Here is a 13,025-nt window from a genome sequence, read left to right on the forward strand (position 1 = left end):
GATACTAATAAGCAAGAGCACAGAGGCGAGGAAACAGCACTGTTTCCTGTGTGGAAACAAAGCAAGTCGGTGTATTGCTGAAATACATAATTCATAAATTATGAGATAAAGATAGGAGAAAATAAAATTGGTGAAACAGATCATACACAGAGCCTAGCATGACATAATAGATTTCGTCCTGTAGCCCAGGGATTTTCCAACTATTTCAGAGACCAAACGATTGTTTTCCAATAGAAAGCTTCCATAAGGTATCAACACGTAAAAAAATAGTCTATAAGAAAAAGAGCTGAAGGGGTGCGAGGGTGTTTCCATGCTTAGCCTATACATTGCAAGTGCAGTTTGAAAATCACAGCTGCAGCCACTTAAGAAAGGGAGTGATGCAATAAGATCTGCTCTCTTGATGCGTCACCCTGATGGATGCTTAGAGAATGGCCTTGAGCAGGACGAGATCGGAGGCAGAGAGGCCAGTTAGGAATAGGTGGCAATAGCCACAGTAAGAGATGACCGCCTGAGCCAGTGCCATAGTAATAAGGATGTGAGAAAGCTTTGAGGACCATCAGAAGGCAGAAGGCCTTGGTGAAGCTAAACTAACTGCACATATGGCAGCTATCTGGTCCCAGTTGGCAGGACTGCTTAATCCCAACTGGCACTGGTTTCTAATGGAGAGATTAACTCACTAATCAATTTCCAGAGGGAAGAACCTGTCTTCCATATGTACCATGTAGTAGTTTACCAAATATTTCCAATCAACTTTCCCAAGTAACCAATGCTTAGCTTATTTAATAATAGCTTTTCTCATAGTCAATATTTCAACAATCAGTAAATCTGGTAGGATTTTTTTCTCTTACTCTTAAAAAGAAAATAGAAAACTATATCCTGCTCTAAGACATTTCTTTACTTCAGGAGAAAACATTACAGTCAAAGCAGCTTAAAAGAAAAACTCTAAAATTAGCATATACTATTCATCTCCCTCATTTATTTTATTTTACATTACCTTTCAGGGCATCGCTGGAAAAAAGTTGTCAGCTGTTGCAAAAGTACTGGCCAGCAATCAGGTCTGTGTTCAAGCACAGTGATCAAAGGCTGAGGATGGTTTCTGAAAAACAGAAAGTGACGTTGGAAGCTGTCATTTCAGGACTACACCTTTTTAATATCTAAATATAGCTACAAAAAAGCCACTACCATCTAGATTCAAAATTGTCACAAAACTATCATTTGCTGCATTTGTTGCAGAGTTGGCTCATTAGAACTATGTTTTTCCTATATCTAATTCTTTTCCAGAAAAGAGAATAAACCTGGGTCTTAGAGACCCAAATTTGACAGCAGACTCTGCCATTTAATAGCACTATGACTTTGGCCAAGCGTCTCAATCCAGTAGCTCTTTCATATCCATCCCCTTGATTCCTGCATTCTTGGAAATCACTGGCCACCTCCTCCTCTTGCTGATCTCTTTCCAAACCTGGAAGGTTCCATTTCCTCTAACACTGCCCCAACCTATAAGCACTATCTCTCCGTCTCTGTTCCCACTTACCCCCATTTTTCTCAGTATATGGTTCTGTGTTTCCCCAGTATGCTTAAGGTGAGAAAAAAGAAAATATTTCTCCCATATCAAATAACAAACTCTGTAAATTATAAATTCTTGAAATTTCTGTTGAACAAGGACAAATCTTTTATCTGGGCTACATCGATTAAGATACCTAAAAGACTATATAAAATTAAAGATCTGAAATGTGAAGGATCCTCATATAATGGGGTTTTTTAAAAAAAAGGAAAAAAGCACAAATTATTTTAAATAGTTCAAAAAGTCTACTAGAAATTGTAAATTCATTAGCTTTTTAAACTATGAAGTACTAAACAAAGTTTTGATGTGGCTTTTTTTTTTTTTAATTTTTATTTATTTATTTATTTTTGGCTGTGCTGGGTCTTCGTTTCTGTGCGAGGGCTTTCTCTAGTGGCGGCAAGCGGGGGCCACTCTTCATCGCGGTGCGCGGGCCTCTCACTGTCGCGGCCTCTCTTGTTGCGGAGCACAGGCTCCAGACGCGCAGGCTCAGTACTTGTGGCTCACGGGCCCAGTTGCTCCGCGGCATGTGGGATCTTCCCAGACCAGGGCTCGAACCCGTGTCCCCTGCATTGGCAGGCAGACTCTCAACCACTGCGCCACCAGGGAAGCCCTGATGTGGCTTTTTTTATTGTTAGTTTCAGGTGTACAGCAAACTGACTCGGTTATACATAAATACATATGTATATATCTATATTCTTTTTTTCATTTTTTTCCATTATAGGTTATTACAAGATACTGAATAGTTTCCTGTGCTATACAGTAAATCCTTGTTATTTACCTATTTTATATATAGTAGTGTGCATCTATTAATCCCATACTTCCAATTTATCCCTCCCCTCTCCCTTCCCCTTTGATAACCATAAGTTTGTTTTCTACGTCTGTGAGTCTGTTTCTGTTTTGCAAATAAGTTCATTCGTACTATTTTTTATTTTTTTTAAGATGTTTTTTGATGTGGACCATTTTTAAAGTCTTTATTGAATTTGTTACAATTTTGCTTCTGTTTCATGTTTTGGTTTTTTGGCTGCGAGGCATGTGGGATCTTAGCTCTCCAACCAGGGATCAAACCCACACCCCTTGCTTTGGAAGGCGAAGTCTTAACCACTGGACCGATGGGAAGTCCCCGTACTGTTTTTTAGATTCCACATATAAGTGATGTCATAGAATATTTGTCTTTCTCTGTCTGACTTACTTCACTTATATGATCATCTCTAGGTCCATCCATGTTGCTGCAAATGGCATTATTTCATTCTTTTTTTAATTTATCTTTTTAACTTTTAATTTTATTTTGTAGTTGATTAACAATGTTGTGTTAGTTCAGGTGTACAGCAAAGTGATTCAGTTATACATATATGTGTATCTATTCTTTTTCAAATTTTTTTAAAAATTAAAAATGCTATTTGAAAAAATAATTCAAAGCAATCTATCTTTTTTACATAAAAAGAATCATATGCATAATACTTATCTTTAATCTTAATTTTTAACCCAATTATATAGCACTAGCAATGTTTAAAAAAAGAAAAAGATCAGTCACACCCAAATGATTTTTTAAAACAGCCTTCTTGGTGGTTCTCAAAATGGGATCGCCTTACCAGCAATATCAGCATCACCTGGGAACTTGTTAGAAATGAAAATAAATTCTCAGGCCTCAGCCAGACCTAATAAATAGCTCTCCAGACAATTCTGATGCACTGCTATAAAGCAGTGGTGCTCAACCCTGCTTGCATGTTTGATTCATCTGTGGAGCTCTTTTTGAAATACCAATGCCCAGGCTTCAATTATACTGGGGTTGCTAGGAGTGGAGCCCATGCATTAGTAATTTTTTAAAACTCTTCCAGCAATTCCAATGTGTTGCCAGATTGAAAACCGGTACAAGTGAAAAACCACAGAAAAGGAAGGTTAGGAGTTGGGAAGTTTTCTGATTTTTCTCTCTCTTAAACAGAAAAGTATGGCAGATCCATCACACTGAAACCCTCATGTTAAACACCTCTCTGACACTACTACACAGTTTCTGGGTATTATAACACCATCTCTCTATTTTCTCCTCAACCTCACCTAATCTATTAGACACTAACTTCACATGCTGGCAGCCTCTGTTTGTTAAAGCACAGGCTATTTCTGACTCATCAGATTACTGCCATTGCTAAGGGATCACTCCAAGCAACTTTTTATGCCAAAACTCAAAGATCCTATCAAAATCACATTTTCAAATTCCAAACTCTTTGGCAGTTAAACCTATCTAGAATTTGCTTCTGCTCTAGTTGCTACAGATATGAAGACACAAATGTTACAAATCCTTAAAGCCTCTCAAGTATGTCACATCAGCCAAACTTCTTAGATTACGAATTCAGTAGGTCATGTTCAAGTGAACATGAATAAAAAGGAAAGAACAGCAACTGCAATTATTTTAGCTATGGGTTTTCCTTCTGACAAGCACCATATTGAAATGAGGAGCATCAGGTATGACCATCTATTAATCCTCCAGCTAATGGTGGCATTTATGACTATTTAAGAAGAAAATCCAACAAGTTGTCACATAGTTTTTGTGTGATCATAAAGCACTTAAGTGCTTTGCAATACTCTTCCCTTATAAGTCACCCCCTAACTCTTCCCACCCCTCAAATTCCCACCCCCAAAAACTGTCAAGAATCTATCTCCTGTTTAAAAACTGTTAAGAACCTATCTCCTTTTAAAAACAGTCTTGTCCAGATTAAATCAGATCAACAGAGGTAAGAGATAGTAATTTTAAAGTAGGATTAGGAATGATGCATATATAGCAAACAACTCTGTTATAATTTAGCTTCTACCTCACTGGAATTGTGGGACCCACTCTGCTTTGTTGCATGAAGTTGAAGGGCTGCTTTGCTAGCACTGGGGTTCAGCAAATTCTATTTAGTATCTCAGACTTAAAACTCTAAAGATGAGTTAAGAAGAATATAAAATAGGGATTTATCCAGATTAATTACTGACTTAGACATGTGGATAATTAACTTTTCCAGAGAATTGATTATGTCAGATCCAAGTGGAAATACTGTAGGAATAATATACAATATTGATTCCAAGAAGTTAAAAACCTCGAGGGAGAAAGGAAGTCCAAATTAAAAACGTTGAATATTACTACTGATTAACATTGATTACCAATATTATACTATTTCAACTGAGTACAACTAACCTAAAATCAATTATAATTGCCAAAATTTTGTTTTAATACTTTGAGCAAAGAATGAATTTGAAGCAAAGAGCTAAATTCTCCCTTGTGAATCATCAAATTGGTATGTGAATACACATATAAAATAATATGTAAAGCCTTATGCTTTATAGAATGGACACAGTTTTTAATTCAATATACTTTATCGTGCACCTGCCATACATGAGGGGTTCTCAATCTTGGCACTACTGACATTTGGAATCAGATAATTCTTTGTTGTGGGCATTGTTCAATGCACTATAGGATGTTTAAGTGCATTCCTGACCTCTACCCACTAGATGCTAATAGCATTCAACCTAGGCACATGACAATCGAAAATGTCTCCAGACATTACCAAGTGTCCCCTGGGGCCACAGTTGTCCCTGGTTAAGAACCACTGCACTAGGTAAAATGGCAAGCACTATGAGGCACAAAACTCACTAAAACATGGTACTAGCCCTGAGTTATTCAAAAAGACTATTATCCCACCTTCATCCTTCTTTATACTGAACCAAAAGCAATCAATCGATCATGCTCAAAATTTGAAGGTTCTTATGGAAACATAATCATCAAATATTAACATTAGATGCACAAGAGTAACGGCAGAGTAGGAACTAGAAGACTTAAAATGGAAAACAAATGTAAAATTATTCCTTTGCAAAACATAGAAGCATGTTCCAAAATAAACAAACAGCATTAAATATTATGCATGCTAATTTGGTATGATAGAAAATAGAGTTATTTTCCATTTAAAATATTATAACTAGAGCATTTAAAATGTCATAAGGAAAGCAATTATACTCCAATAAAGATGTTAAAAAAAAATGTCATCAGGTTAAGTATAGTTCACTCCTGAAATATTCAAGGATTGATTCTTAAATTAATGGATTATTCAAGATTATTCTTTTCTTTCTTCTCACTCACTGCTTGTTAGCCACTTCTTTCAAGTACCTCACTTCTTTCAAGTACCTCCAACTGAGAAAGGTCAAGGTAAATGGAAGAATCCACAATTTAAAGTAAATTTTGCTCTTCATTAGAAGGACTATTGATCAAAAAAAGAAATAACGTGGTACAAAAGAACACCAAAACAAAACCTGGGTTATGCCTTAAAATGTCAATTATACCCAAACCCGGTATTCAAGGCATAAAGAGTAAGTTGCCTAAAACACTTTATTCAAAGTGATAGATGGGTTGAACATACAATCAACGTGATCACTTGTAAAGCGAACAGCGACAGACAATAAGCTCTACAATTATGAAAAACAAACACAAATGTGGGACACTGAAATCATTATTATTATTTATATAAGCAGGGCCTACATAGCATCATCCAAATCATTTACTGTTACGCTGGCACAACCATGTCTCAGAAGAAAAACTAGAAGTGGAGAGGTGACGTGAAATAGTGGAGGGAAAACATTGAATTAAAAGAGGCAAGAGTTCCAAATTCACATTCTGTCTCTGCAACAAACTGTGTAATCTCAAGCAAGAGAATTAACCTCTCTTGGGCAAAGTTTCTTCATCTGTAAAATGAGGAAATCAGACTAAGTACCTTCCAGTGCTAAAGTTATAGAACCCAAGTCACCCATTAAAGCCCTAATCTTCGTACTGCTCGGGACCAGAGGTGGAACCAAATCCTGTAAAGGCAGAAACCAATAAAGATGGCTCTCAACTATTAATAATTCTATGCCAAGCTTAAATGGCTTTAAGGCCAACGTCTAATAAAATCTAAGGCCTCAAAACAGAGGTCTCCTATTTTTATCTCAAAGAAATAAAGCATCCTATATTTTTTACTTGAGAGAGAAATGCAGTGCTATATCCAGAATAAGCCCACAGAAAATTTTAAATCAAGATTTCCTAACTCTTGAGACATCCAGTAGATTCTGTTTTCTTCTTAAAAGAGAATAACATTGTTTCTAAAATTGAAATCAATACAAACCAGGCAATCAGGTCACCCTTCATTGGCCTCTAGTGCCTCTAATTTCTCCTTCACTGTGTGGTTATTATTATTGTTGCTGTTGTTGTTGTTATTGTTGTTGTTTTTCTGCCATAGATGAGCCAATTTGTTGTATGTTCTTTGGCACTTTCCCATTTCATGATTTGTAAATGTTTTAACTGCCATTTTAAGTAAAGCATTTAATACAGTAACTAGCACACAGAATATTCCATAAATGGGGTACTATTATGATTATCATGCAGGTAAATTTTTATCTTAAACTAGAGCATAAGCAGCTTGAAAGCTGGGTGTCTATCTTCTTACTCTTAGGTTTCCCTTTCAGTGCCAAATGCACATCTAAAATAAATGTAACAAACACACACTTTCCCCAAAGCACCTTTTTAAACTCTTTGAATGGATCATGAAAAACCAACATCACAACCCCTCTAAGTACATTGTTTCAAAGTCCACATTGTTAGGAGAAAAAAAGCACAGAGGAAGCATGCAGAGTTGGTACCTAATACTTCAGGGCTCCCTGCCCTTTAATAACATTGTCAACAACACAGAGCAGTGCATGCATCTTAGCAGAATGGAGCGGGGGAGGGAGTAAATGATAAATTCGTGGTTCCACTAAACTAGCACAGAGACAACGATAAAATAAGGTAGGTAACTAGATTCACCTTTCCAAGTATAAATACATCAATCTTAATAGAAAAGAGGGAGCAAAAAAAAAAAATTAGTCTTGTAGTAGGCAAAAAGCAAGAGTTATTTGTAACCTTTAGGTCACCTCAACCTTTCTGCTACATCTCTGAATGTAGGAAAGCTATGATTTGATTTACATCTTAAATTCAGCGATAGACACAGATTGCGTTTTCTGTGTGAGGAAACAATGCCCGCAGTCACCATGCATTTTCATGTATGCAGCTGTGACCCTGGCGCTTTCAGAAGCATAGCATAGCACTTACTACATCAAATATGCATTTTAAAAGCATTTCTCTACCTGCTCTGAATTTTGATTTGAAAGAGCTGGTTAGAAGCCAAAGTGGGATTAAAAAAAAAAAAAGCTCTGCAGATTTTAAGATAAAAAATGCATAATAGGGACTTCACTGGTGGCTCAGTGGTTAAGAATCCACCTGCCAATGCAGGGGACAAGGGTTTGATCCCTGGTCCGGGAAGATCCCACATGCCTCGGAGCAACTAAGCCCATGCGCCACAACTACTGAGCCTGCGCTCTAGAGCCCATGAGCCACAACTACTGGGCCCGTGCACCGCAGCAGCTGAAGCCCGCGCCCCTAGAGCCTGTGCTCCGCAACAGGAGAGGCCACCGCAGTGAGAGGCCCACTCACTGCAGCGAAGAGTGGCCCTCGCTCACCACAACTGGAGAAAGCCTGTGCGCAGTAACGAAGACCCAACTCAGCCAAAAAAAAAAAAAAAAAAGCATAATAAAAATTGTTAAGATTCCACAATGAATATTACTATAAAAAAGAAAAATTAAACAATAATTGTGAATCATTATCTATCCTATAGAGTCTTAAGACAATGCATTTCATCCTTTCCAGAAAAAGAAGACTTGGAGCACAAATTATTTCAATTTTGATATTTTTGACTAATTTTCTTTTTTCTTTAGGTCTATAACGCAGATAGGGAAAAGATAAGATCTCTTTGAAAAGAGACTTCATATCACAATGGCTCTGCCCTCACAATGAACCTTTCCCAGGATCCCTATTTTGAGAGGCAGGGTTTTAATGCAAAGGTGTCTGCCAATGTCAGAAGTCTGGAACTATTTTAGGTACAAGGTGATGGCTGGGGGGAAACACACAGATATGGAGGGGTCCAAAACGTCTATTACTAAGTTACATCCTTGATTGGGGTGGGGCGGCGGGAAACTAGAGATAAGATAAATAGGCTAAGGCAAAAATTACAACATTTTATGCTCTTCAAGACATTTATCAGCAAATTACCATACCAATTTTCAAATTAGGCATGCACACTTAGAAGAACTTATAAAATATTTTCTAGTGGCAATTGCTAACTGGAAAATTGTATAATATGTATAGATTATTATTTAGGTCTGATTTTAAATCCCAAGTGTAAGCTCCAGGTGATTGGAATCATAAACTGTGAACAAAGACTTCCCTGGGTGGGAAAGAGGAGAGAAAAGAGGAAGTGAAAACAGAAGCAAAACATGCAGTGCCACAGAAAGAATCAAACTGCAAAAAGACAGATGGGGGACTTCCCTGGCAGTCCAGTGGTTAAGACTCTACACTTCTACTTCTGGGGGTTCGGGTTCAATCCCTGGTTGGGGAACTAAGGTCCCACATGCTGAAAAATAAAAAAGACAGATGGCCCTTGGAACGTATTACTGGCTATGCTTCCCTGATTACTGCCCTAGCTTCTTTCTTATCCTCAACTCTACTGAGCTTTCTCAGGGACAGATCTGACACTGATACCCCCTTCTTTCCCACCTTCTTTTTCCTAATTTCTGTAAAAAATGTCATTTATCCATTAAAGCAAGAATTCACAAGCCCTCTGAAATTATATGCAAAATTTTGAGTACATGTACATGTGTACATTTTCTAGGGGAAGGTACAAAACTTTTATGAGATTCTCAAAGAAGGTCCTGACCTCCCCTCCAAAAAAGGGTAAGTGCTAGTAAATTAAAGCTAAGTATACCTAAGGTAATTACTGCAATTCAGCCTTGTTAAACTCCTGCTTCCGAAAAAAAACTATAAAGTACGCTTCTATTTCCCAAAAAAAGGTATATATGATGTGCCTAGAAATGGTGGCTCCCCAGCTTCTGAAGTTTTTGTAACTTCAGCAAAATAAAACATATTAACGCATTCTAATGGTTCCAAACCCTATGGCAGCTTGACTGTAAAGTACAGACAATTTAATAATGGTGTCATGCTTCCTTCATGCTAAATAAAACCAAACATCTACACCTCAGGAGATCCCTTTAGATAATATATTCAACTGTTGAAATAATCAGCTCCCCAAAAAGCAAAATGCTTATCTTGACAACAGAAACATATGACAATAGCTGATGGTCAAAAAAAATCAAAAAAACACTTGATTTTTTTTCAAGTGTTACAGGATTCTAAGCAACCTCGTTAAGAAACAATAAATGCAATAAGGAAATTTGCATAGAAATGAAAAAACAGTAACAACTACTCTTAATTAAAGACTAGGAGGTTTATTTTCAGGAACTTACGAAAAGTAGTTTACCTCCAGAAATAAATGTGAAAAGGGAAAAACACTGAAAATTCACTGGACTTGGTAAGTATACAAAAATATTACAGAATAAATAAAATGTGATATATCCATGCAGTGAAATATTATTCAGCCATAAAAGGAATGAAGTACTAAATCATGCTACAATGTAGATGAACCTTAAAAACATTATGCTATGTGGAAGAAGCCAGACATAAAAGGCCACATATTGTATGATTTTATTTATATGAAATGTCCAGAAGAGGTAAATCCACAGATAGAAAAGTAAGCAGTGTTTTATATTTATAGTAGGAGGTATTAGAGAAAGACTGCTAATAGGTATGGGGCTTCTTTGGGGGGTGATAAAAATGTTCTGGAATTAGTGGTATAGTTGAACAAATTTGTGAGTATAATAAAAACCACTGACTTGTACACTTTAAAAGGGTGAATTTTATGGTATACAAATTATATCTCAATCAAAAAGGCATTAAAAAATATTCCAAACTTAACTCAGCCATATACTATTTTAAATTTAATTAACCTCTTTCGATTTTAGAAAAATTCATATGTATCATGTGAAGTATACTGCCAATATAAATCATCATAATAACTTGGATTTCCCTTACAAAGAAAATAAGTTCAAATCAGAATCTAATTTATTACCTCAATATCCATGGTTGATATCTTAATTGTGCCCATTTTAAAGATGCAGATGTAGGAGGAAAGAAAGTTAACTGTTTTTGTCTAACGTCACTATGAAATAATATAATGTTGTTCAGTGTTTTAACCATTTGTCCAGTGATTTCCAAACCTATTTCCACATCAGAATCTCTTGAGACTTTTAAAAAATGCATGGATTCTACGTACCCACACTGGCTCCCACCCAAGCTTTCTAAATCAGAATCTATAGAGGTGGGGCTTCAGAATCTATAGATTAAGTGAATTCCCAGGGATTCCTACCATGTCCACATCTAAAGCATATCTATATCTCCACTGCCACTAGTAAATCTGAAGGGAGTGGCAGAGTTGGGAAATCACCATTTTGAAATTATCATAGTGAAAATTAATGGGGGGGAGGCAGCTGTGAGTTTAACAAGGAACAGGATATTTGCATGGTCTCGTAGCATCTTCCCCATAGACTGCTTATTAGTTACAAGAAGAAGATGATAACTATACAGTAGAGAAACCAGACATCACCTTGATGGGGTAATCAAAATTAAAATCACCAGTGAGGGGCAAGATGGACGTCAGTGTCTCCAGATATGATATCCTAAGAAAGACATTGCATCACTTTTATAGTATTCAAAAATGTCAATGTGGGGCTTCCCTGGTGGCGCAGTGGTTGAGAGTCTGCCTGCCAATGCAGGGGACACGGGTTCGAGCCCTGGTCTGGGAAGATCCCACATGCCGCGGAGCGGCTGGGCCCGTGAGCCACAGCTGCTGAGCCTGCGCGTCTGGAGCCTGTGCTCCGCAACAAGAGAGGCCGCGACAGTGAGATGCCCGCACACCGCAATGAGGAGTGGCCCCCACTCGCCGCAACTGGAGAAAGCCCTCGCACAGAAACGAAGACCCAACACACCGAAAAATAAATAAATAAATAAATAAATTTATTAAAAGAAAAAAAATGTCAATGTTATAAAAGATAAAGGAGAAATTTTCCAAATAGTTCCAAATTTTAAAAGACTAAAAAGATATGACAATTAAATGTAATATATGATCCTAAACTAGAGCCCATACACTAAAAATAAAAAGGAAAAAGGTATGAAAGGACATTATTAAAACAAATGGCAAAACTGGAATATGGACCATAGATGAAAGTATTATATCAATGTTAAATTTTCTTGATTTGATAACAGTACTCTGGTTATATATGAGAATATCTTTGTTCTTAGAAAGCATACCCTACTGAATATATGTAATCTACTCTCAAATATTTTTTTAATTATATAGAGAGACGGATAATGCAAATGTGGCAAAGGGTAAAAACATTGATGAATCAGGGTAAATGGCATATGGAAATTTTTTGTACTATTCTTGCACCTTTTCTGGAACTTTAAAATTCTTTCAAAATAAGTTTAAAAATAAAACCTTCAGTGACTTCCCACTACTCTTTTTTTTTTAATAAATTTATTTATTTATTTATTTTTGGCTGCGTGGGGTCTTCGTTGCTGCGCGCGGGTTTTCCCTAGTTGCGTCGAGCGGGGGCTACTCTTCGTTGCGGTGCACGGGCTTCTCATTGCGGTGGCTTCTCTTGTTGCAGAGCATGGGCTCTAGGCACGCGGGCTTCAGTAGCTGTGGCGCACAGGCTCAGTAGTTGTGGCGCACGGGCTTAGTGGCTCCAAGGCATGTGGAATCTTCCCAGACCAGGGATCGAACCTGTGTCCCCTGCATTGGCAGGCAGGTTCTTAACCAGTGCGCCACCAGGGAAGTCCCCCCACTACTCTTTAAAGAAAGCCCAAAGTCTTTGCCATGGTCTTGCATCTTCTAGGCCATGCCCACCTCCCCTGGGCCTCTGTCTTGGCCTCTCCCTCCCTCGAACACTAAGCTCCAGGCACCCGGCCTCCTGTTAGTGCTCCTGGGGCACCAGGCTCTCTCACACAGCAGCAGCTAGACACATGCTTTTCCCTAGATGTAGAAATGCTCTTCCTGCACTCTTCGCACAAGTGACTCCATCTCACACACCAAAATGGGTATAAGACAAAATGCAAAAAGGGCTTCATGCCGAGAAGAAGCTAGTTATCAAAATTAAAACTGGAGCTATATTTTGACATCCACAACTACAAACTGGTCTTTACTGCACTTTGTGTCAGTATTTACCTTGGGACTTTCTCTCGTTTCTGTTTGATGGCCCTAAGGAATGAATGTATTTGCCTTAAGAGATAAGTGAAAAAAAAAAAAAAACCAAAAACGGTATGAATCACAAAGTACCTCAGCCTTTCGGACACACATCTTTAAGTTCTTAAAACTAACTCTCCATCTAAATAAACTCTTAACACCGCACAAACAGATGCACAAATACACATAGAGTACATAACTTTCATCTACTCAGGGTATCACCATCCATCACTGTTGGCCTTATCACCCATTTCAGAGCACACCATCTGCCAAAAACATTTAATATTCCCTTATTTCAG

The 13,025-nt window shown here is 37.6% G+C and overlaps 1 protein-coding gene across 6 annotated transcripts in view; it reads right to left on the bottom strand.

Moving 5' to 3' along the window:
* FOCAD (focadhesin) overlaps nt 1-13,025 on the bottom strand; it is a 311,339-nt gene that overhangs the window by 234,386 nt on the left and 63,928 nt on the right. For all 6 annotated transcript variants that reach the window (XM_007176810.2, XM_057547663.1, XM_057547662.1 and 3 more), the window contains one exon: nt 995-1,096. In XM_007176810.2, coding sequence (XP_007176872.2) covers nt 995-1,096 — 102 coding nt within the window. The remainder of the gene's footprint in view (nt 1-994; nt 1,097-13,025) is intronic.

This window comes from Balaenoptera acutorostrata, chromosome 6 (genome assembly GCF_949987535.1).
Source record: "Balaenoptera acutorostrata chromosome 6, mBalAcu1.1, whole genome shotgun sequence".
In the NCBI taxonomy this organism is placed as follows: domain Eukaryota; kingdom Metazoa; phylum Chordata; class Mammalia; order Artiodactyla; family Balaenopteridae; genus Balaenoptera; species Balaenoptera acutorostrata.